The 25,406-nt window shown below is 55.3% G+C and overlaps 1 protein-coding gene and 1 pseudogene across 1 annotated transcript in view; both read right to left on the bottom strand.

Moving 5' to 3' along the window:
- Positions 1–25,406, bottom strand: part of PPP1R37 (protein phosphatase 1 regulatory subunit 37) — a 55,991-nt gene that overhangs the window by 2,254 nt on the left and 28,331 nt on the right. Inside the window, exons 2-9 of the mRNA XM_055251136.2 lie at positions 6,321–6,418; positions 4,692–4,737; positions 4,367–4,467; positions 3,536–3,655; positions 2,848–2,998; positions 2,602–2,757; positions 1,430–1,542; positions 41–182 (exon numbers count right to left, since the gene is read on the bottom strand). Coding sequence (XP_055107111.1) covers positions 41–182; positions 1,430–1,542; positions 2,602–2,757; positions 2,848–2,998; positions 3,536–3,655; positions 4,367–4,467; positions 4,692–4,737; positions 6,321–6,418 — 927 coding nt within the window. The remainder of the gene's footprint in view (positions 1–40; positions 183–1,429; positions 1,543–2,601; positions 2,758–2,847; positions 2,999–3,535; positions 3,656–4,366; positions 4,468–4,691; positions 4,738–6,320; positions 6,419–25,406) is intronic.
- On the bottom strand, positions 15,674–18,757 carry LOC129465967 (eukaryotic translation initiation factor 5A-1-like; annotated as a pseudogene).

The raw sequence follows: 25,406 nt of genomic DNA on the forward strand, positions 1-25,406 counted from the left end.
GCCCACCAGCCCGCACCCTGGCCCCGGCCCCGTACCCTACCCTCGCACGTGAGCTTGGTGGAGGCCAGCCCCAGGCGCAGCACGCTGCGGTTGCTGATGAGCCCGTTCTTGAGGTGCCGCACACCCTCGTTCCCGATGGGGTTGTGGCCCAGGTTCAGCGTTTCCAGGCTCTGAGTGTGCGGCTGGAGGGAGGGGGCGTGAGGGTGAGGAGGAGGCCGTGATGGAGGACGAGGGCCCGGGAGGCCAAGTCAGGAAAGAAGCCGGGAAGGCAGCCAGGCCCGGGCGCTCCTTTTCCTTCGCGCGCCTGTGTGAACACAGGCGCCGTCCTGCCCTGCCGCAGGCCTGGCCTGAAGTCCCTCCTGTACCTGAAGTCTCCCCAAATGCCAGGTCCCCCGTCCACTCCCAGCCCCCCAGGCACCCAGTCAGTCCCTACCCCCCACAGCCTGAGCCCCTGGCCAGGGCCTGGACCTTGAGCGCCCTGAAGCCCCCAAGGAGGGCGACTCTTACCCAGGGTTTGGGCACACGAGTGCTCGCCCTGAGTCTCTGTACCTGCGTGGCTTGCTTTAAGCACCACGTAAAAACTGAAAACCAGGCACGGTGACTCACTCATAATCCCAATACTTTCGGAGGCCAAGGAGGGGGGATCACTTGAGGTCAGGAGTTCAAGACCGGCCTGGCCAACAAGGTGAAACCCCGTCTGTACTAAAAATACAAAAATTAGGCCAGGCGCGGTGGCTCACGCCTGTAATCCCAGCACTTTGGGAGGCCGAGGAAAGTGGATCACAAGGTCAGACTGCGACCATCCTGGCGAACACGGTGAAACCCTGTCTCTACTAAAAAAAATACAAAAAAATTAGCTGGGCGTGGTGGCGGGTGCCTGTAGTCCCAGCTACTCGGGAGGCTGAGGCAGGAGAATGGTGTGAACCCAGGAGGTGGAGCTTGCAGTGAGCAGAGATCGAGCCACTGCACTCCAGCCTGGGCGACACAGCGAGACTCCATCTCAAAAAAAAAAAAAAAAAAAAAATATATATATATATATATATATATATACAAAAATTAGCTAGGTGGGGTGGCAGGCACCTGTAGTCCCAGCTACTTGGGAGGCTGAGGCAGAAGAATCACTTGAACCCAGGAGGCGGGGGCTGAAGTGGCTGCAGTGAGCCCAGATGGCGCCACTGCACTCCAGCCTGGGTAACAGGATGAGACTCAGTCTCAAAAAAAAAAAGGAGATAATGAAAGAAGGGCTCCTCCTCAGGGAAAACAGGCACAGAAGGTGAATGAGGAAGCAGGTGGGGCTGAGCTTAAATCGTCTTGAACCTGCAGGATGGGCAGGACAGGAGACGTCAGCTGGAGGCAACTGTGCTGAGAGCTGGAGTGGGAGGTGGCACCAGGGACCCAGGTGCCTCCCTTCCCTGCCAGCCTGACTCACCAGTGTCATGCCCAGGAAGGCCATGCCTGTGTGCGTGAGCTGGTTGTTCCACAGCACCAGGGTCACCAGCCCCTTCCTCTGCTCCTTGAGGCCCTCGCAGATGTAGGCCAGACCTGGGGGAGGCCAGCAGTCAGAGCCCCGTCTGGGGTCCGGGTGCCTCTCGGGGAGGGGACTGCAGCGTAGGAGCAACCCCCTCTGCTTAGGACCTCCATGGAGGCCCCACAGGCCCAGGCCCTGCCCTGCAGCCCTGCCTCGGCCTGGCATCCCTGGGCACACATCTGTGACCCCTAGGCCTGGGTGCCCGGATGACAGCCTCCCCCAGATGCTTCTGATCTTTGCTCAAATGTGACCACCTCTGGCCCACCTCACCTCACAGCCAGCTCACTCCCACCCACAGTCACTGCTGTCTCCCTCCAATGCAGATCCCACCATCTGACAGGCTGGAGATTTCACTCATCTTACCTTTGTCTCTCTAGACTGGAGTACAAGCTCCCAAGGGCAGAGCCCTGTGTCTCCCTCCGGGCTGAGCCCAGGGGCCGACAGCCATGGCCCTTGGCAGCTGCTCAGTAGAGTGGGGTCTGGGCCTGCCACCTGGGGACACAGTGACCCACCCCACCCCTCCAGGATGCAACAGAACGCCTCCTTTGATGGCTCCCCATTCTCTGCTCAACCTCCCAGCATCAAACACCAGAGCTCCTCCCACTGCACTCACTGCTTCCTCGGTCTGGACCCTTTCCCAGGCTTCTCACAGGCTGGTTCTGCTCCCAGCCTCCGGATGGAAGCCCAGAGGCCCCGCCCCACGGTGGTCTTCCCTCCTCTACCATCTGAAAGCAGCCTCTAGCTGACCCTGTTATCGCAGCAACACTGCTTTCTTTTCAGATTGTAATTATTCACTTCGCCTCATCCTGCGGCTGTCAGCTGAGCTGTCTCCTCCTCCTGGAAGCCCTCCCTGGCCCCCAGACTGATCGGATCCCACCTCTGGGCTCCATCAGCCCAGTCCTGCCCACTCTAGGTTGTCACTGTCTAGGGCGGGTCTGTCTTCCTCCTGGGAGCCCCAGCAGGACAGCGTTGGGGTGGTCTTGGCCACGTCTGTCCTCAGCACCACCTAGCGCAGGGCCGGGCAGAGTGGGTGCTGGGTGACGGGTGTGGGTGGGGTGGGCCACTGCACCCACCTGAGTCCAGCACGTGGTTGTTCCGGAGGTCCAGGATCTGCAAGGAGCAGTTGAACTTGAGCAGGTTACCCAGCTGGGCCGAGTCCTGCAGGCCGTTGAGCTTGTTGTCCGCCAGGTACAGCTCCCGCAGGTTCATGTTCATCTTCAGGGCTGTGGCTGGGGACCGGGAGTGGGCACAGTGACTGGGCAGGCCCCTGCCCCCCGCAGGCTGCACATCCTGTTCACCCTCCCGGGCTTGGGGCTCACCGAGCAGCATGAGGGGCCGCCCCGACAGGCTGGCGTTCTCCAGGTGCAGCACTGCCAGGCTGCTGCGGATGCGCAGGGCACGGGCCACGAACGGTGCCGAGTGGTCCAGCAGGGGCGTGTTGCGGGCGTCCAGGTACTGCAGGCAGCTCGTCTGCAGGGGCAAGAGGACAGGGGTGAGCCACTGGCTCAGGCCTGCCGCAGCACTCCCTGGCCCCAGGACCTGCGGCCCCACGTCTCAATGAGCAACGAAGCCACAGCTGTCGTCTGGCTATGTCGCCTTGTTTTACAATGGGGGTAAACTGTGGCTGGGGAGGGAAGGCTCAGCCTGGGGTCCTGTGGGTGAGCGAGGCAGGGCTGGTGGCAGCCAGGATCCCCAACTCCTGTGTGGCTGGAAGGTTCCCAGATAGCCCCGTCCCTTCCCTCCACCCAGCCTTCACACAGGAGTGACATGGGGATGGCAACCATGGCCACCTCCAAGGGGATGACATTACGGAAGGGAGAAGTTGGAGGTCATGAAACGCCTCGCAAGGAGAGAAGGGGCCAGGGGTCCTGGGGGCCAGGCCCAGCATCCCCACAACAGCCCACACTCAAGAGCTCATGCAGTCAGAGCCTATGGGTCGTGCCCTGAGAAAGTGCCTCCCCGTGCCGGGAGCCTGAGCTGCCTCTTCCTGGAAGCCAAGGCGCCCACCTTGCGCATCATGTGGGCGGCCGCCTGCCAGCCCCGGGTGCCGATGTGCTTGTTGAAGGAGATGTTGAGGTGGGTGGCCGACTCGTAGTACTCAATCATGTCGAAGAGGGCCGAGGCACCCTGCGCATAGAGATTCGGGGACTCAGCCTCAGCTCTGGGCTGCCCTGGAGGAGAGGCGTGGGCCCTGACACCGGGCCCCACCGAGAGACGAGGGGTCCAGGGTCTGGAGAGAGCCACACCAGAGAGGAGGACAAGCACAGACAGGGCCGTGAGCCATGGGGACAAACCCTTTCCTTCTCTGTAGTCAGTTTTGTTTTCTGTCACTTGCCCTCCAGAGTCCTTGACTGATGTGCTGAGTCACCAGGACAGGCCTTGGTGTTCCTGAGCCTGGGCCTCAGTTCTCCAGGTCCCCTGCCCCTGGATCCCGACACCTGGGGTGCCTTGGGGACTCCCAAGGCTGAGGAGGTGAGGGCCCTTGGGCCTTGATGGGAGGCTGCTCTCAGAATGCTTCCCAAGCCCACCCTGTAGGAGCTGGACCCTCCAGCATGGTTCCTGAAAGGGCTCCTGGGGGCCACACGCCTGCCCCTCAGCCCAGCTCCCCAAGGCTCTCCTTGCTTATGAGGGTGGGCCATAGGGGCCCCAACGCACCCTCCACATCCACTCTGGTCATATTGGATGTCTTCCTCTTGCCCTGCAAGAGGCCCCGCCCTTGCGCCACCCCTCAGCCTTTGTCTAGGGGACCCTCTCCTCCTGCAGTGTCCTCTCCCCACCCAAACCTCAAAGGGGCCCGGGAGCTCAGGGAGCCGAGTGGGCAGTGGCAGGGCCGCTCACATCTTCATCCAGGTTTGTCTGCTCCAGATCCACGACCTTGAACTGCAGTCTCTTGAAGACCTCTTCCAGGGCCTCGCAGGTCTTGTAGTCAAGCTTCTCACCTGGGGGGAGACAGCAGCCGTGTGCATATCTAAGACAGTGCACCTTTGCATGGCTGGAAGGGCCCTCTGCCCCCAATCTCCCACCCCCCACCAGGCCCAGCCCCTGCCCTGGCCGAGCTCAGCTCCAGAAGCCGCTAACCCCAGGCAGGTCCTCAGACCCACCTCTAAGGAGCCCCCGACCTGCCCACGACCCAAGGACTCCCAGTCCCTGGCCAGACACACACCTTTCAGGTCCAGACAGTCGAGGCGGTGCCCGAGGTCTGTGAATTCCTGAGAAAGTAGAGTGGATGGGGGTTAAGGCAGGAAGACACTTGAACAGGGGGGCAGCCGAGGCCCTGAATGGCTGCTATGCCTGAGGTCGGGCAGGGTTCTGGGGTGGGGTTTGGGCAAAGGCACTGAACAGAGGCTCAGAGGCCGCCCACCAGCTGGAACCTGGGGTACAGGGCCTTAGACAGCGAGAGAACTCTGCACCCACATGACTGAGGACCAGCCAGCACTGCAGCCAGGCAGGCCTGGGCGAAGCCCCCTGCCCCAGGAGGAGCGAGTGAGGGAGTGGGCCCAGCATCTCTGGGGATGTCCCAGCAGAGGAGGCAGTCTGTGCAAAGGCTGTGAGGCAGGAAATGAGCCTGGGAAGATGGCAAGGCTGGGCACAGGAGGCCTCTTGGTGAAGGCAGGGCCTGGGGCCCAGCACCCAGTCAGAGCCCACCGCCCTGCAGACGCCAGCGCCCGTGCTCTGAACTTACACACATCACCTGCAGGGTGGGTGCAGCAGGGCTGGTCTGAACCAGGCCGACGGGCTCCAAGGACCCACTCTCTCAGCCGCCACACTGCGCAGCCACCCTTCCTGGGACCTGGCAAGCCCCTCTTCTGGAATGTTCCAGAGAACCTACCCTAACCCCAGTGAACAGTGATGGACAAGCAGCCTGGTTGCTTCCAGCACAGCTGAGGGTACAACAGCCCGAGGACAGGCAACCCTGGAACCCTCAGGACGAGCGGTGCTTCACTGACTAGGCGCCAGGCAGGGGCCCACAGGAGAGGTGCCGAGGGAGGGGACTGGGGGACCGGCAGGGTGGGAGGGCGACCTATGTGGAAATGGAAAACCAACAGGTACCTCTCAATAGCCACCTTGCCAACGCACAGAAAAGGCCAGGAAATGCCGAGTGGCCAACAACGGGGGTTCCTGAGGAGGGGGCCTTGGGGCAGGAGATAAGAGGTGGATTTGGCTTTTCAGATCTGTAGTATTTTTATTTTTTTTAAATCTCAGGATATGTGTTATTTCTGTAATTCTGACTTTTATGAATATGCTGGGCATGGCCCAGCATTTTAGGAGGCCGAGGTGGACAGATCACCTGAGGTCAGAAGTTCGAGACCAGCCTGGCCAACAGGGCGAAACCCCGTCTCCACTAAAAATACAAAAAAAATTAGCTGGGCATGGTGGCACACACATGTAATCCCAGCTACTCGGGAGGCTGAGGCTGCAGTGAGTCGAGATCGTGCCACTGTACTCCAGCCTGGGAGACAAAAGCAAGACTCCATCTCAAAAAAAAAAAAAAAAAAAGAATACATAAATTTTGTAATTCAGACTTACAAGAATCATAGATATGCCTCTTAACCAGGGAACAGCATTTCTTTTGGGGCTGACAGATACCTGAATGTCTTACTTTATAGAATTCTGTGCTCTTCATATTTATGAAGAAACTGATTCGTTCTCTAGCTGGGCAGCAGGCTTTCAAAGATGTATTCATGAACACCTGGGGCTGGGGAGTGGGAGGCCCTCTCCTGCTGGGGTGGTTCCACCCTAGGGCCCCTCCTTGACACCCACACCGGACACACCTACCCTGCCCCGCCCGTACCTGCAGCTGCCTGAGGAGCTTGGGGATCTGCCTGCAGTTCAGCTTCTGGCAGGCCTGCTTGTAGGCGCCGATGACCTCGTCCACGGTCACATTCTGGGCTGCAGGCACAGAGGACCCAGGCCCGTGACTGTCCACACCCCTAGTCCTTCATGGGGCTCCACCCACTCCCGCCCTAAGGCCTCTGCCCATACTGCCCTCTTCAGCCCTCCCCCAACAACAGGCTGCCTGAGCTCTGTCCTCCCTTTCAGGCCCCCCGCTGGCCACTGCCCGAGGTAAGGTGCCCTTGGGCACCCGCACCCCAAGTCAGCACTGTCCTCTACACCTCAACTTGGCTCCAAGCACCTTCACACAAATACACAATGAACAGCACACAATCTTTCTACACATCAGCCACCTCCCCTACTAGCCCGGGAGCCCAGGAGGACAGGACTGCGGCTGTCTTGGTCACCACCATGTCTCCAACACTGTCTCGGTGTTTTGTTTGTTTTTGAGACAGGGTCTCACTCTGTCACTCAGGCTGGAGTAAGTGGTGAGAACACGGCTCACTGCAGCCTTGACCTCCCAGGCTCAAGCATCCTCCCGAGCGGCAGAGACCAAAGGCTTGCACTGTCACGCCCAGGTCATTTTTATTTCTGGTGGAGATGGGGTCTCACTATGTTGCCCAGGCTGGTCTCAAACTCCTGGGCTTCAGCAATCCTTCTGCCTCAGCCTCCCAAAGTGCTGGGATTACAGGTATGAGACACTGTACTTGGTCCTTGGTTTTTGGGGTTTTTTTTTTTGATTTTTGGGTGAAAGAATGAATCCTCGCTTCAACCCTATGAGGAAACCCAGCTCAGAGAAACAACCTTGCCCGAGATCACACAGCAGGTATATATATGCGAGCCGGGCTTTGAACTCAGCTCTCAACTACAATGCCACGTGCCTCTCCGAATCGCCACTCCCAAAACACTCTCAATAGCTAAACATCGCCGTACACTATTCAGGGCCCAGCCCCTTGACTCAGCTCTCAACTACAATGCCACGTGCCTCTCCGAATCGCCACTCCCAAAACACTCTCAATAGCTAAACATCGCCGTACACTATTCAGGGCTCAGCCCCTTGACTCAGCTCTCAACTACAATGCCACGTGCCTCTCCGAATCGCCACTCCCAAAACACTCTCAATAGCTAAACATCGCCGTACACTATTCAGGGCTCAGCCCCTTGACTCAGCTCTCAACTACAATGCCACGTGCCTCTCCGAATCGCCACTCCCAAAACACTCTCAATAGCTAAACATCGCCGTACACTATTCAGGGCCCAGCCCCTTGACGCAGGACACAGCAGCAGTTGGAAGACACAGGCCTGGTCCCGGGTGTTCCCAGGCTAACAGGCAGTGGCTCCCAGCATGAAGGGATGTAGCCCAAACCCAACAGCTGCAGCCCCAGTCCCTGGAGGGCCATAGCCGCCACCACTCGGAAGGGAGGGCTGGGCTTTCCATCTGCACAGATTTGCCTTTTCTGGACATTTCATTAAAATGGAATTGAAACTGTGTGGCCTTCTGCGGTTGGCTTCCCTTACTGAGCATAATGAGCACGAGTTTCAGTCCCTTTATACCGCTGAAGAGTAATTATAGGATGTGCTGCGTTGTGTTTGCCCATTCACCAGCTGACAGGAATTTGTACTGTTTCCAGTTTTTGGCTACTAGAGCTTGGATTTTACCCCAGGGTGACCAGGGGAGCAGGAAGGAAAGGCTAGGAGCAGAAGAGGGAGAGGTCAGGCCTGGCCGTTAGAAAGATCTTCTTTGGGCCAGCAGATATTGGGCATGGAGATGACACGACGGGCAGGGAAGGGGGCCAGGAAGAGGGCTTGCTGGCAGCTTCTTGGGGGGGCCCCCTCGCCCTGCTGCCATTCCCCTGCTGCTGGACTCAGTGGGAGTCCCCGAGAGAGCTCCCAGTCCAGTAATATCTCCGTGTGGACTCCTCCTCCTGCCACCCTGCTAGGCCAGGGTCTCTGTACCGCTGGTCTCATCAAGCACTGCCCCATTTTCTAGGGGAAGAAACTGAGGTCCAGGTAAAGTATGGTGTCTCCCTGGGACCAGGTGGCTGGTCCAGGGCAGAGTCTAACATCAGACCCTGGGACTCCTCTCTGGCCACTGTGCTGGGTGGCGGTGGCTTGCTGAACTGCGGTGCTGGAGGAAAGAAGCCGACAGAGGCCAGCCGCCAGCCTCCCCAGAGGTCAGGCCTGGTCCCTGCCTGGGCACTTCCTCCTCCTTGGGGGTGGAGGCCTGGGAGGAGCTGCAGGGGATCAGCAGATGGCAGGTGCCCCTCTTGCAGACAGAGAGGGAGCTGTCTGACAAAGGCCCATGTGCTTGGTGACCCTGGAGCTCTAGTGGGGACTGGAACTGGCCCTGCCTGGGAAGGCAGCCCCCAGGACTGCAGCAGCTACCCCGAGCCATGGACAAGCCCATGCATGCCCCGATCTTCACCATTTGACCCCCAAAGGGTCCATGAACTTGAGGGGAGACACTTATCTCTTTATTTTCATGAATGGAACTGAAATTTAGCATTTCCTTCTTATTAACAGAGGCCAAAAGAGAGAGAGAGAAAAAACAGTGTTTAGCAGACCTTGAAAGTGACATGAAAAGAAACGACAGATATTTTCCCATTGCATCAAGTTATTGCAGATTCTGAATGCCCATCGCTACTCTGAGACTGAAGGCCTTATTACAGCTGCTGCTACATCCTGTCACTTCACATGTCAATGAGGAAGAGCATTTAGCTAATGATATTCCAACTGGCATCCTTTGCAATCCTATTGAATGTTTTGCCTTAAAAATCATCATTCCAGACCGGGCATGGTGGCTCACGTCTGTAATCCCAGCACTTTGGAAGGCAGAGGTGGACGGATCACTTGAGGTCAGGATTTCAAGACCAGCCAGGGCAACATGGCGAAACTCAGCCTCTACTAAAAATACAAAAATTAGCTGGGTATGGTGGCGTGCTCCTGTAGTCTCAGTTACTCGGGAGGCTGAGGCAGGAGAATCACTTGAACCTGGGAGGCAGAGGTTGCAGTGAGCCAAGATCGCGCCATTGCACTCCAGCCTGGGTGACAAGAGCCGTCCCAAAAAAAAGGAAATGCAAAATTGGAGGAACTATCAGAAGCGTAAGAAGAATTCACATGACACACAGAGCAGCGCTGCCCACGGACTTCGTGCCAGGCGCTTCATCCAGGAGCACATCAACTCTGTGAAGCAGGGAGCCAGGCCAGGCCCACCCTAAGCTGTCCTGTGTGGCGGCTGAAGACAGGGTTCAAGTCCTAGCCCCCGGCTCAGGAGCTCTGGAGCCACTCTCAAACTCTCCACATTTCAGCTTCCTCAAAGCCTTAAACGGGGAACAGAAGCGTAGCTGTTTTACAGGGTGGGTGAACTAACGGAACTAAATCGTTTCGGCCCGGGCCTAGCACTGCAAACGCTTAGCAGCAGCTCATGTCACAGCATCGCCAGGGTCCAGGATCAGGCTGGGGGTGGGCACCGCTGGGGCAAGGAGGCTGGCCCAGAGCTGGCTGTGGCATCAGGGTGGATACCACCATAACCCCTGACACGATGGCAGCCGGTCTCATGCACATAAAGTGCTTGGGATGGCGCCTCTTCTTTTTTTTGAGGCAGAGTTTCACTCTGTCGCCCAGGCTGGAGTGCAGTGGCACGATCTCAGCCCACTGCAACCTCTGCCTCCCTGGTTCAAGCGATTCTCCTGCCTCAGCCTCCTGAGTAGCTGGGATTACAGGCACGCGCCACCACACCTGGCTAATTTTTACATTTGTAGTAGAGATGCGGTTTCACCATGTTGGTCAGGCTGGTCTCGAACTCCTGACCTCGTGATCCACCCACCTTGGCCTCCCAAAGTGTTGGGATTACAGGCGTGAGCCACCGCGCCCAGCCAAGATGGTGCCTCTTCTTTGTTCCAAGAGCCTCTGGGTGAGCATGAGGCCCAGTTCCTAGGCTGGCAACCTTCACTCCCCACACAGCGATCAGACCACACCTTCAGCTGGGTACCTATAGGGTCTGGAACCAGGCCTGGCCTTGCAGGAGTCACCACCAGAGCCAGAGACCGAGGAGGTCACATCCGCCCAAATGCTTACAGAAGTGCAGTAGAAATGCACTTCTACTAAAGATACAAAAATTAGCCGGGCGTGGTGGTGGGTTCCTGCAGTTCCACGTACTCAGGAGGCTGAGGCACGCTCAAGTAGAACCATTTGAGCCTGGGAAGTGAAGGATGCAGTGAGCCGAGATCGTGCCACTGTAACTCCAGCCTGGGCGACAGTGACTCTGTCTCAAGAAAAAAAAAAAAAAAAAAAAGGAATGAGCACACCAAAACTAAGATTTTACAAATACTATTGCTTAGAAATGAGGCTAAATGTATTCAAATAAAAAAGAAACCAATCTATTAATAAGAAAAAAGAAAGAGCAGCATGGGCAGATCAGAGAAGAAGTTCGCACTGACAGCATTCCCACCCGCCAGGCCCATCCCCAGCACTTCCAATACAAATAAACACAGCTTCAATTCCCTGATCACTTCCATCACGGGAGTATTAGTATTCTCCCACTTTAGAGAGGAGACTGGGCGCATGGCTCATGCCTGCAATCCCAGCACTATGTGAGGCCAAGACAGGAGGATTGCTTGAGGCCAAGAGTTTGAGACCAGCCCAACAAAGCCAGTATCTACAAAAAAATTTCAGAAAAAAACAAACAAACAAACAAAAAAACAGAGGAGAAAACTGCAGCATGGGGCAGAGGTGCGATAACTTGTCCAAAGTTGCAGGGAGAGCAGCTGGCTGGCCCAGGACGGGCCCCTACACACACCTGTCCATTTAAAATAGTGTGAGGAGGTGGCTGAGTAAGAAGAAAATGGCAGTGTGAAACAGTTCATGAGCAGGTGTGGGTCAAAATAACTGACTCTGGCGTACTGAGCACTAACCACATGAGAGTTGCTACCCAAGGCATTTCACACCCAGTTCCTCAGTATCTGCACTCAATGCGGACTCAAGAGGGGAGGTGATGGGTCCACCAGGTCTGACCACAGGGCCAGCTTGGACCCACCTGACTACGCCATGTCACAGCCCATATGACCCCATGATGGACATGGAAAAGGTCATGTGATGCCCAGTGTCTCATTTAAGGCGGCAGGAAGCAGGTGATCTTTGTCAGTCACGGTTTCCAGGCAAAATGACTGAAGTCTCATAAAGGGGTGGGTCCCCAGGATCCAGGGGAGCATAGCCACAGGACCCCCATTCCACAGGCAGGGCCAAACCGCCATGGCAGGACTGCGGTTCATTCAAAGGCTTTGGTGTAGGGCCCAGGCTGGAGCTCAGAGCCAGGTTCCAAAGGGAAGGGCTGCACAGTGGTTAGGGCACAGCTGTGGCCCTCAGGGATGGGGCTGGGATCTTTGCTGTCTCTCTCACACACTCAGTGACCTTAGGGGGGCTTCACAGCATCTCACAGGTCCCACCTGAGATACAGGGTCTTGCGATATGGTTAAGAACATGAATTCTGGGCCGGGCGCAGTGGCTCACGCCTGTAATCCCAGCACTTTGGGAGGCCGAGGAAGGCAGATCATCTGAGGCCAGGAGTTCGAGACAGGCCCGGCCAACATGGTGAAACCCCGTCTCTACTAAAAATACAAAAATTAGCCAGGTGTCGTGGCATGCACCTGTAACTCCAGCTACTCGGGAGGCTGAGGCAGGAGAATCACTTGAACCCAGGAGGTGGAGGTGGAGGTGGAGGTTGTGGTGAGCTGAGATCGTACCACTGCACTCCAGCCTGGGCAACAAGAGCGAAACTCCTTCTCACAGACACACAAAAAGAACATGAGTTCTGGGGCAAGACTGCCTGGAGTCAAATCCTAGCGCCCAACTCAAACTCTTGAGCAAAGCAATGTGACCCCTGTGCCTCAACTGTTTTATCCCTAAAATGGGGATGAGTGTAACTAACTCCCAGGGTCATGTGGCGAGTGAGTGACTTAGTAGGGTCCCTCCCTGGAACCAGTGCTTAGCACACACATATACATGCTCACTTGGTCCAGGGGTAGTGGCTCATGCCTGCAATCCCAACACTTTGGGAAGCCAAGGCAGGAAGTTCCTTTGAGCCCAGGAATTTGAGACCAGCCTGGGCAACATAGGGAGACCTTGTCTCTACAAAAAACTAAAAAATCAGTTGGGCATGGTGGTGCATGCCTGTAGTCCCAGCTACTTGGGAGGCTGAGGCAAGAGGATCACTTGAGGCCAGGAGTTCGAGACCAGCCTAGGCAACATGGTGATACCATCTCTGCCAAAAATTTAAAAATTAGCCAGGCATGGTAGTATGTGCCTGTAATCCCAGCTACTTGGGAGGCTGAGGCGAGAGGATCACTTGAAACCAGGAGTTCGAGACCAGCCTGAGCAACAAAGTGAGACCTTGTCTCTACAAAACAAACAAAAAATACAAAAATTAGCACATGTCTGTGGTTGCAGTGACTTGGGAGGCTGAGATGGGAAGATAGCTTGAGCCTGGGAGTTTGAGGCTGCAGTGAGCTGTGACTGCGTCGCTGTACTCTAGCCTGGGCAATAGAGTGAGACTTTTTTTTTTTTTTTTTTTTTTTTTTGAGGCGGAGTCTTGCTCTGTCACCCAGGCTGGAGTGCAGTGGCGCAATCTCGGCTCACTGCAAGCTCCGCCTCCCGGGTTCACGCCATTCTCCTGCCTCAGCCTCTCCGAGTAGCTGGGACTACAGGTGCCCGCCACCACGCCCGGCCAATTTTTTTTTTGTATTTTTAGTAGAGACGGGGTTTCACCGTGGTCTCGATCTCCTGACCTCGTGATCCGCCCGCCTCGGCCTCCCAAAGTGCTGGGATTACAAGCGTGAGCCACCGCGCCCGGCCAGAGACTCTCTTAAAAAAAAAAAAAAAAAAAAAAAGAAAGAAAAATAAAAAATACATAACTGCTCCTTAGCTTTTACATTCCTGTTGTTTTTCCAGCATGTAGTAAATCCACCGTGTGCACACGTGTATGTGGGGTGGGCATGTGTGTGAGTGTGGGTCTCAAGGTCAGGGCTCAGATGCATTTGCTCAAGTCCAAGGCTCTGAAGGCCCGTTAAGCACGGACCAGAATTCAAGTGGCTGTCAGAGAGGAGGAGAGGTATGTTCAGAACACATGTGTTTGGGTGTGTGTGTATTTTCTACAAAGCAGACGTGTGTCGGGGATGGATCTGCAGAGGTAATGGCTTGGAATAAGAAGACCTGAGTTCCATCCCTGGCCTGCCGAGACTGATAAATGATCACGGCAACCTCTTTCCCTCTCTGAAAGGGACACCTGTGGGGTCGCAGGCAACAAGGGACGTGAGAGCACCCATGAAGTAGCTGGCGCCAATGTCACAGTGCTGGCTTAGTCAGCAGGAGACGCAAATGGAGAAAAAGATGATGATAGTGGTGGTGATGGTGGCAGCCACTTCCCGGTATCAGAAACGTACTCTGTGTAATGCATAGTGCTAAGCACTTTCTTTTAAAAAAAAAAAAAAAAAAAAAAAAAGAGTCAAGGTGTTGCTATATTGCCCAGGCTGGTCTTGAACTCCCAGGCTCCAGCAATCCTCCCGCATCAGCCTCCCAAAGTGCTGGAATTACAGGCGTGAGCCGCCTCACCCAGCTCCTAAGTACTTTCCATGCACAATTTCACTTGGCCAGCTCAGCACTCCTATGATGCTGGCATAACTAGACCTCTATCTTATCAGGGAAGCAATCTGGGAGAAGAAAAGACACCTGCCCAAGTCATGGCGCCTGGAAGTGACAGGACTGGAACACACCCCAGGACTGTCTTGACCTGAAACCAGAGCACAGCTTAACTCTCGGCTCCCTTGTCTGGCCTGAGGAGGGGGAAGGATTGGGGCAGAGGCAGGGTGTGGGGAGCCCTGGGTGGGATGGTGAAAGGCATGAGCTCCAAGGAGAGATGCTGCTGTGCAGCAGCTGGTGGGCAGGGCCTTGCTGCTGCAGGGATGGGGCTCTGCCGCTCGCCCAGCAGGTGGCAGCCAGCTCCCCAGGGAGAGGATGAAGGGCAAACAGAGCTTGCCTCCCACTCCCGCCGGCTGTGGCCCTCACAAAGGGACAGAGAGAAACCTGATGCCAGGCATCAGGTGACAGGCAGAGAGATGTCTGTCTGGCATTTGCACACAGGTGCAGTGGTACCCACGAGATGCAAGGACAGGTTGGGCATCAGGGGGTGGTGATGACTCACACCATCCGTGCCAGCCTGGAGCAGGGCGGGGGAAACAGACACAGTCATCCAAGTGGGAGTCAAAACACCAGGAAGCAACACTGTGTGGGCTGGGGGACACAGTGGGAGGGTGTCACCTCTCAGAGGAGGGACAGGGAGGGAGGATGTCCAGACAAGCCTGGAGCAGGAATATTTAGGGCTGCTCCGTAACAACCATGCTACCTCTGGCTGGAGACGACCTTCCCATGCCCCAGTGTCCACGACATGAAATCGGGACATCTGCGAGCCAGGTTCACAGAGCACCAGAGTCAGGAGGTCCTAGCAAGGGACCAGGGGCCCAGATTTTAACAGGCCCCCATATGACTGTGATGGCAACCAGGCTCAGAATAACCACGCTCTGCAATGCAGGTGTTATTTTGTTATTTTGGAATGAACAGAAAGGAGCCAGGGTGAGCTGGCCTTGAAAGGAGTGTTCCCAGAGGCCCCACTGGGCTCAGGTCTGGGTCTTCATTCAGGAGGCCCACTGTGCAGTCCCTGTGCAAACCCCGCGGCAGGGAGCAACCACTGGGGTGGGCTTAAGTGTGATGGTGGGAGCAGACCCAGCGCCAATGCACACCGGGAGGGGAGCACTGGGGATGATGTGGGACGGCGACCCGGTGGACCCTCGTGAGGACTTCACTCTCATTCTGCAGGAGACCGGAGCCACTGGGGGCGGGGGGCAGAGCAGCGACAGGATGGATTCAGGCTCATGGGAGGATTGTATTCGGCAGGAGTGGGGTCCCCTGTAGTACTCACAGGGAGGGGACCTGATTGTGCAGGTGGGCAGTCAGGAATGGCACACCAGATTGCCTGTAAGTGCTCTTCCATCTTGGATGGTGACAGCCTCACCTGTCCCTGGGTTTTGGCAGCTGAGCCCCGGCTAGTGCTCCAGCTCCAAGAGGGGTTGTGGGACACAGGCGAGTCAATGCCTGCAGCCCAGGCATCCCCCTGCTTGGCACCCTGCTGGTTAGGTCCTGTGCTGCCTGGACCCCACAGAAGCCCCCCAGCCACCCTAAGAGACATCATTTTACTATCCCCTTTTCAGAGTCAAGGCTCACAGAGGCAAGAGTACAGACCAAAAGGCCCAGGTCTGCCTCGACTTTATTATTGTTTTTTTCCATATTAAACTTGTAGTTTTATTCAGGTTTGATTTTAACAAATGTGTTGGGGAAAGAGACTGCAGGGAAGGGTAAAGCCCATGGGGGCAGGACCCCTCCCCTCTCCTCCTCTTCCCTCCCCATCTAAAGGGGTTTGGGGAGAGGCACAGGTAGGGCAGGGGGCTGGCCTTAGTCTGTGGGGGTGGTGCTTAGGGTATAGGGCCATGGGGAACAGGGGACCAGACCAGGGGTGAGTGGGGAGGGCACAAGGACCATGTGCCAGAATCCACCGCTTTCTGATTCCAGATTGAATTAAAATAAATCAATAAGGCCGGGCTCAGTGGCTCAATCTGTAATCCCAGCACTTTGGGAGGCCGAGGCGGGCAGATCACAAGGTCAGGAGTTCAACACCAGCCTGGCCAACATAGTGAAACCCTGTCTCTACTAAAAATACAAAAATTAGTCTGGCATGGTGGCACGTGCCTATAATCCCAGCTTCTCGGGAGGCTGAGGCAGGAGAACTGCCTGAACCCAAGAGGTGGAGGTTGCAGTGAGCCAAGATGGTGCCCCTGTACTCCAGCTTGGGCAACAGAGTGAGACTCTGTCTCAAATAAACCACAAGCATCACCCACCCTCTCCCCCCAACCAGGGCTGTAGTGCGAGGAGGGAAAAGGATGGCAGCTTCACCAAGGCCGTGGCTTTGCTTGTTCCTGGCCAAGGGAGCTAGGTGAAGGGCAGGGGCTTCCTGATAGATTGATGGGGTGGGAAAAAAACAAAATAAAACGTCAAATACATTGTGTAGGAGGAGTCCAGCCTACGGAAGGCCAGGGGAGGGGGCCTCTGCAGGCTCAGAGGATCACTGCTGCCACCACCGCCACCCTGGGAGCCAGTTCTTTTGCCACGGTCTTGACTACAACAGCTGCCTCCTCTGTCGTGGCAGACAGCACGGTGATCAGGGTCCCTTCTCCACAGCCGTACTTTCGCTCATCTCCTTGCCAAGGTCTCTTCAGGCAGACGAAGGTCCTCTCGCACCTCTCTGCTGTCCTGGAGCAGTGAGGGGTACCTTCCTGGATGCCAATCAGCTGGGAGTCATTCCTTTTGATGTTGGGGACACCCACATTATAAGGTGACAGGCAGTTATCTTTATATTTCTTCCCAGTAAAGATGTCAATACCAACCAGGTGGACCTTGGTGCGGCCGTGCTTGCCAGTCTTCCAAGTAGACATCTCGAAGATCTTACAGGGCCAGCCTTTGAGCACCACGAAGCCATTGTTACATAATGCTGAGCACTGCACTGGGAAGGAGGCCGAGGCCCCTGCATCTCTTGTCTCGAAGTCCAAATCATCTGCCATTTTAAGAGGCTTCGATTCCAACTCTTGCAGACACACTGACTCAACCTTGTCTTCTCGCTGCAAACCCAACCGCTGCCTCTGGGCCTGCTGCTGCTGCTGCTGCTGCTGCTGCCTCTACCACCCTGCCTTGACTTTAAACACACACAGCTGCAGGCATCACAATATTTTGCTTAAATGATCAGACTAGGCTCTGCAGCAACTACTCAACTCGGCCTTGTAGCATGAAAAGAGTAATAGATAGTATATAAACAAATGAGCCTGGACATGTGCAAATAAAACTTTATTTACAAACTCTGTCGGCTGGCCTGGGCTGTGGATTGTCATTAGCTAAGCTCCATCAGAGATCCTTCCGGAAGGACATACAATAAACTAGGTGGCTGCTTTTAGGAAGGTGAGCTGGCAAAGCTGAAGGAGGACAGGGAGAGAAACTTACTTCTCTCTACATACCTTTTTAAAAATGTTTAATTTTATTGATACATAATTATTACATATATTTATGGGGTACATGTGGTATTTCGATAAATGCATACAAGGATTGAATCGGGGTAATTAGCATATCACCTCAAACATTTATCTTTTTTTTTTTTTTTTTGAGATGGAGTCTCGCTCTGTTGCCCAGGCTGGAGTGTAGTGGCACCATCTCGGCTCACTGCAACCTCTGCCTCCCAGGTTCAAGGGATTCTCCTGCCTCAGCCTCCCTAGTAGATGGAACCACAGGCATGTGCCACCACACCTGGCTAATTTTTGTATTTTTAGTAGAGACAGGGTTTCACTGTGTTAGTCAGGATGGTCTCTATCTCCTGACCTCGTATTCGCCCGCCTCGGCCTCCCACAGTGCTGGGATTACAAGTGTGAGCTGCTGCGCCCAGCCCAAACATTTATCATTTCTTTACATTGAATCTCTGTCCACCTTTTTACATCTTTTGAATACTGAGGCACATACAGGTCTAGTCATAAGCCACATAAGGCCATTTCAGTCAATGATGGACTGCATATGCAGCCGGTGGTCCCATAAGATTTCCCACTATATTTTTACTGTCCCTTGTCTATGTTCATATACACAAATACCTACCACTGTGTTACACTTGCCGAGGGTACTCAGCACAGCCACATGCTGTGCAGATGTGGAGCCCAGGAGCACTAGACTATTCCAGGTAGCCCAGGTGTGCAGTAGGCATGCCACCTAGGTGTTTTGTTTTGTTTTGTTTTTGAGATGGAGTTTCGCTCTTCTTACCCAGGCTGGAGTGTAATAGCATGATCTCAGCTTACTGCAACCTCCGCCTCCCAGGTTCAAGAGATTCTCCTCCTGCCTCAGCCTTCCGAGTAGCTGAGATTACAGGCGCACGCCACCACGCCAGGCTAATGTTGTATTTTTATTAGAGACGGGGTTTCACCAGGTTGGTCAGGCTGGTCTCAAACTCCTGACCTCAGGTGATCCGCCCGTCTAGAACTCCCAAAGTGCTGGGATTACAGGTGTGAGCCACCAGGATTACAGGTGTGAGCCACCAGGCCTGGCCTATGCCACCTAGGTTTGTGTAAGTCCACTAGGATGTTCACACGACCATGAAATCACCTAACGACGCAGTTCTCAGAATGTGTCATCATTAAGTGATATAGGACCGTATTACTACACAACTCACACATTAAGGTGAAAGAAACCAACATCACCAGCCCCTGAGCAGCCTGGCCACAGGCCGTGCTCCTGGTGCCTGTGCTAACTCAGAAGGCTCCCATTCCTGAGGCTTCTGGCAGATAATCAGATAATCAATAGGACTTGGTCACTGCTACATGCACAGGGATAGGCAGGGTGGAGAGAGAAGCTGGGAAGAACCTGGCTTCCAGCCTGGGTGACTGGAGAGCTAGTGGGGTCCCAAGCCAGGAAACACCGCAACACATGGAAATAGAGATGTCATTTTCTTCTGAGAGCATGGAGGCAAGTATTATTGACATAATTTCAAAAGAGAGAAGAAACACTTATTGTGGTATTTTCCAGAATTCTCAAGCTGGGGAGGTAGGGCGAGGGTGCAATAAAGTCACACCTGGAAACCAGGCCTGAGCTCTTGTTCACGACAATAAATAACCACCTACATGGCAGAGCCCCATTCCCCCACAGCATGGGGGCCTCGAAGCCAGGCGCCTGGGTTCCAATCCCTGCTCCGTTGCCAACAGCACAGAGCAGTGACCGCCCTGGGCCTCCCTGCTGCATCAACAGCACCTTCCCAGGGAGGGCTTGGTGAGCTCGCCCAGCCTGGCACTCAGCACCACAGGGCACACAGGAAGGGCTCCTGTCCCCGCCCTCCAGAACCCTATGTTACAGTTGCTGCCACCACTCTGTGCCTGCCACATGCACCTACCCCACAAGGGGGCACCATCACCATCGTTCCACCTCACAGGCTCCGAGGGAAGGTCCCAGTTGGGAGTCTCATGGCAGGTGGGTGACCGGCCCATGTGGGACAGCGTCTCCAGGAGCAACCTGGGAATCCGGTGCTGGGCCTCTCTGCAGGACTCTCCATGCTTGTCTGAGCCCCCATGACTTGGGCACCATCCACCCCTATCCGGATGGTTGGGCTGCACACCCTTGGGCAGGAGCCTGGGGCGCAGGGGGTGTGGTCCACCTTTCCTGAAGCCTGTGCACTTGCAGCAGCCCCACAGGTAGAGATTTCAGGTCAAGTGAGAAACTCATCCCACAGGGAGCTCTGCCTTGGCGTGGGGTCTGGGAAAGGACGAAGTGGTCTGAGGCCAGAATGGCCCACTTCTCTTCCTCTCTTCCCCTGGGTGGACCAGCCTTGGTCACCCAATCTCTCTCACCCCAGGACCCTGGATAGGCCTCTTCACATTACCTTGACTCCCCGCTGTCCTCCCCAAAGGTTCTAGGAGTAGATAGGTGCCCCGTCCCACAACCTCTGTTACAGTGATTGGTCAGGGACAGGAAGGTTACAGAGCCAGCCACAGCCGGTCCTCAGCCCTGAGATGCAACTCTCAGGAAAGAGGAGCTCTCTTCCCACTAGGGTGGTTAAGACGGCAGCCCATTTCTAGAAGTACTGGCGGCCATTCCTGCACCCGTCAGGAGGGAACAGCCTCCCGAGAATGAAGCCAGCTCAGAGGAAAGCCAAGCTCAGATATTTTATTTTTTAGACGGAGTCTTGCTGTCGCCAGGCTGGAGTGCAGTGGTGTGATCTTGGCTCATTGCAACCTCTGCCTCCCAGGTTCAAGCAATTCTCCTGCCTCAGCCTCCTGAGTAGCTGGGACTACAGGCGCCCGCCACCACACCCGGCTAATTTTTATATTTTTAGTAGAGACAGGGTTACACAATGTTGGCCAGGATGGTCTCCATCTCTTGACCTCATGATCCGCCCGCCTCGGCCTCCCAAAGTGCTGGGATTACAGACGTGAGCCACTGTGCCCGGCCAAGCTCAGAGATTAAAGAGATATTGTTTGATAAAGAGATATCGTGCCTGACACCACACTATTCAGGACCCTTCAGATCCATAAGACAACAAATCTCCTCTTTTTGCTTCAACCATTCTGCCTCAGGCTTCGAATTTAGGAGAATTCCAGGCTTCGAATTTAGGAGAATTCCGTCTTGCCTCTCATCTGATAAACATTTCCCAAAACCTATTTTTTGGGGGGTCCCCATCTGTCGCCCAGGCTGGAGTTCAGCGGCTCAATTGTAGCTCACTGCAGCCTTGCACTCCTGGGCTCAAGTGATCCTCCCACCTCAACCTCCCAAGTAGCTGGGACTACAGGCACGCCCTACCATGCTTGGCTAATTTTCTTTTTTCTTTTTTTTTATGTAGAGACCAGGTCTCACTATGTTGTACAGGTTGGTCTTGAACTCCTGGGCTCAGGTGATCCTCCTGCCCCAGCCTCCCAAAATGTTGGGATTACAGGTGTGAGCCACCAAGCCCAGTCCCCAAAACCTACTCAGGCCAAGCTCCGTGCTGGCACTGGGGAGACAGGGATGACTCTGAACTGGTCCCTGCCCTCCAGGGGTTCTTGTCTGGCGGGGAAGCAGCACACAGATGATGCTTGAGAGCGAGGAGGGGGCCATGCACACACTGGACTGAGCAAAGGCCAGGCAGACAGGTAGAGTCAGGTCTCAGGGGCTGCCTTTCAGCCTTGTCAAAAAATTTGGACCTCTCTTGGGAGGATTTCTAGGATCACTGGGGGAAAAGAAAGAAAAGAAAAATAGAAAAATCTGGACCTCTCCACTCATGGGGCATTATGCTCTGGCAACACCCCAAATTCTTCCCTTCCCCAGAAGGGCCCGGTGCTTCCCAGCACCTCACATTCTCCCTCCCCTTTATACATTACGTGGTACATGCTCTCACTGCTTACTACTTCTTCAATTCTCAGCTTAGGAATGCCTTCTCCAGGAAGCCCTCCCTGATCCCCACGGTAGGTCAGGCCCCACCCTCTGGGCTCCCCATCTCAGCCCTGTCCCCTCTGAGTTGTCACCATCTGGAGACCTGTGTGTCTCCCCCCACTGGACTATGAGCCCTAGGAAGACAGCATGGGGTGGTCTGTGGTCCACACTGTTTCCCCAACATTGCCCCACATGGCGCCAGGCACAGATAAGGGGCCAAGACAGGCACAGAAAAGGTGAGTGAGCGGACAGAGGAGAAGCTCAGATCTGGCCACTGCAGTAGACCCTGAAGGTAGATGGGGACGTTCTGGCCAGGAAGGGCCCGGTCTGCTCCATGCTTAGGAAGATTACTGCGGGGACCTGGCCCAGTGAACAAGGAAGCCTGCAGGCAGGGGAGAGGGATGCCAGGGCCTCGAAGCTGCAAGAAGCTACTCATGTAGTGAAACACGCTTTAAAATTCTAAAACATGCCCTAAAGCATTCCTTGCACAGAATGGTGCGAGCAGCTCTTTATTGAACCCCTTCCCTACCAGGCACTCTGCCAAACACTTGATTACTGCATTCAATCCGCATCATAATCCTGCAGAGTAGAATTTCCAGCCTCTACCACACTACAGAGGGAATGGTCTTCTGAGGCCACACCTGTGGGAGTGGACAGAGGGAGGCTTGAAGCAGAGCTGTCTCTGTCCTGCATCAGTACCCTGAAGCCCTCAGGCCCCTGGCTTCAAACTGGACAGACAGGTTGTGGGGGCCTAGAAATGCAGCCTTCTCGAACTTCAAGACAGGGAGGCTGCCAGAGAGACTGTCTTTCTCTGTTGGGTTTCCAGGATGTGGAGAGCGGGTACTGCCTTCAGCAAGGATGCCGTCGTAGGTTTCTTCCTGGTACCTGCAGGAAGACCCAGCCTCCAGAGGCCCTTCACAGGTGCCAGTGCTGGGCGGGAGAGGTGTGGGCACCTGGTCCAGCCTGGGGTGTACTCACCCCTGGGACAGCCCCCAAATGCCTCCAATAGGCAGTGGCCCAATCCCCCATAAGCCAGCTCTGTCCCAGAGCCTTCTGCACAATCAGTGAGACAAATCCAGGGGCAGTGGCAGAACAGCATCAAGGCTATGATGGAGGGAGGGAGGGAAGGAGGGGACATGGAGGCGGGGAGGATGGCCAGGCTGGGATCAGCTGCGGAGGGTGGCATCTGGAAAAGTCTCAAGATATGGCAAAGATGCAAAAGGCGTCTCTGGCAGAGGCAACTTTGTGAAGAAAGTGCAGGTGCAGGAGGCTGCCTGATGCATCTAGCAGTGAGCTGCACAGATCGGGACCTGGAGTGTGAGACGAGCGGGGTCAGCAAGGAGGCTGGAGGGGTCAAGGTCCTGCTTATGGAGCACGGGAGGCAAAGCGTGCACATGGGAGAGCTGCATGGCCAGACCTCACTCGGGGGTGCTGGGGAGGGGCTGCTACAGTCATTGACGTCCTGATCCTTGCCAGTGGCAGAGCCATCTGGACACAGTGCCTCAGGGTCTTTGCACCTGTTACCCCCTTCCCAGAGCACCCCTCTTCCTCACATCCCAACAGTTCCTTCCCTCCCTGCCTGCAGGTCTTCACTCCCAAGTCACCTCCTCAAAGGCCTTCCCTGGCCACCCTCTGAAAAGTCAGTCCCTTTATCACTATGAATCCCTGCTTCCTTCTCTAGGTGGCACTTCTCACGACCCAGCAGGAAGCGTACTAATCTGTGCATTTATGCTGTAATGAGGGGAGAACTCTTACCCCTTTTGTTCACTGAAACATCCCCAGAAAGGTCTTTATTGGGCACACAGTAAGTGCTCAATAAATATGTGTTGACTGAAGGAACACGAAGATGGGGCTGGGGTGGGTCTCTGGAGTCAGCACAGGTGTAAATCCCCAACTCAGACAGAGCCAGCTGGGTGAACTCAGGGAAGGTCCCTTCTTGTCTATGGCAGGCTTTTGGGTGCCCTGCACTCAGGCAGCGAAGGTGTGCACGTGATGAGGTCACCAACGGGTGTGCTCAGCCCAGAGCTAGCCTGGGGCAAATGCCTTCTATGCACCTTCACTGGGTGTCCAGTTCTGTCCTCTGCTCCCACAATGCCACGGCCTCGGTTGGGAAGCAGGGAAGGGACAGAACCACACAAGGCCCCCTGGGGCCTGAAATAGGGAGGAGGAGGCAGAAGAGCACCCACAGAGCTTTCTGTGGGAACCCCACACCCCCAAGGCCTCGCTACCTCTGCGGATGCGCTGCTGCATGGTCTCTACCCCTGCAAAACCACACGTCTACACTGCCCACGTGGAGACAATCCTCACTCCCGCCTCCAAGCCCTTCCCCAGGCTGCTCCACACAGAATCAGAGTCTGATCAGTCATGTAAGCCCAATGCAGCGGGCTTCCCAAGGGCAGGTATTTCTCAGGGGAGTATCTTTACTGAAGGGGGCCCCAGGGCAGCCTGATGTGTAGTCAAACCCAGATCTCTAAGTCCAGTCCTGGAGCAACCACAGAATGACACCCGTGGAGGCCCCAGCACCCCACCGCGGGCACCCAGAGGCCCCTCAAGAGCAGGGCTCACACCAGCCCCTGGACTCCCTGCATACACTGCACGCAGCTGCCTACACACCTCTCAGGTCCTTGCGTGAGGACCCTGTATATTCACTGTGTGGCACTGGTCAGGTTTCCTGGGTGGAGAAGGCTCTTCCTGCCTCTAACTTCCTTCCTGTATTTGGGGAGCTCCCTACCTAGGGAATCCAGTGACCTCAATCCCGCCCATCCGAGGGCCCAGGTGTCCTCCTGCCTGGTGACATCCTCCCCACACATTCCTTTGCTACAAATACTGCAGGGGTCTGTTTCTGGGCTTACAGCCGAGGGCCATGGCTGACACACGCACTGCCTCCCATGGCAGGGAGACAGACACTCTGAGGAGGAAAGTCCTCATCCCAGAGTGTGAGTGTGCATGCAGGTCTGTGCTTCTGAGCCCCTCTTCCAGCCACTGCCCTGCATTTCCCAACAGTAATCATCCCCACCCTCTCCCACCACCCCTACAATCCCCAGTGGCACTCAGCAGAGAGGGATGGGGGAAGAGAACAAACACTGCTTGGGGCCCTTCTACCGCGCTTTACCAGTGGAGCCGTAACTTTGCGCCTACTCCCAAAACTAAGCGATTGGCAAACTAGATCTCGTTTCCACTTCCTAACAGCCCTGAGAAATAGAAATTATCTCCCCAACTTTCCAGAAGAGGCTTAGAGATGAGAAAGCACCTGACCAAGGACATGGTTCCCTCTCAAAAGCAATTTGGCAAGACCAGTCAAAAGTACAAATGTGCGGGGCACAGTGGGTCACGCCTGTAATCCCAACACTTTGAGAGGCCAAGGCTGAGGCAGGCAGATTGCCTGAGGTCAGGCGTTCAAGACCAGCCTGGCCAACATGGTGAAACCCTGTCTCTACTAAAAATACAAAAATTAGCCAGGTGTGGTAGCGGGTGCCTATAATCCCAGCTACTTGGGAGGAGAACTGCTTGAACCTGGGAGGCGGATGTTGCAATGAGACAGCACCACTGCACTCCAGCCTGGGCAACAGAGCGAGACTCCATCTCAAAAAAAAAAAAAGGCCGGGCACGGTGGCTCACGCCTGTAATCCCAGCACTTAGGGAGGCCAAGGCGGGCGGATCACAAGGTCAGGAGATCGAGACCATCCTGGCTAACACAGTGAAACCCCGTCTCTCTACTAAAAAATACAAAAAATTAGCCGGGCGTGGTGGTGGGCACCTGTAGTCCCAGCTACGCGGGAGGCTGAGGCAGGAGAATGGCGTGAACCTGGGAGGCGGAGCTTGCAGTGAGCCGAGATCGCGCCACTGCACTCCAGCCTGGGCGACAGAGCAAGACTCCATCTCAAAAGAAAAAAAAAAAAAGTACATACGCATATACCCTTTGATTAGCAATTACACACCTGGAGATTAATCCTACAGACATACTTGCAAAGATGGAAAATCATACATGTAAGGACAGTCACTGCAGCAGCTTGCGAAT

The sequence above is a fragment of the Symphalangus syndactylus genome, chromosome 17 (assembly GCF_028878055.3).
Source record: "Symphalangus syndactylus isolate Jambi chromosome 17, NHGRI_mSymSyn1-v2.1_pri, whole genome shotgun sequence".
Lineage (NCBI taxonomy): Eukaryota > Metazoa > Chordata > Mammalia > Primates > Hylobatidae > Symphalangus > Symphalangus syndactylus.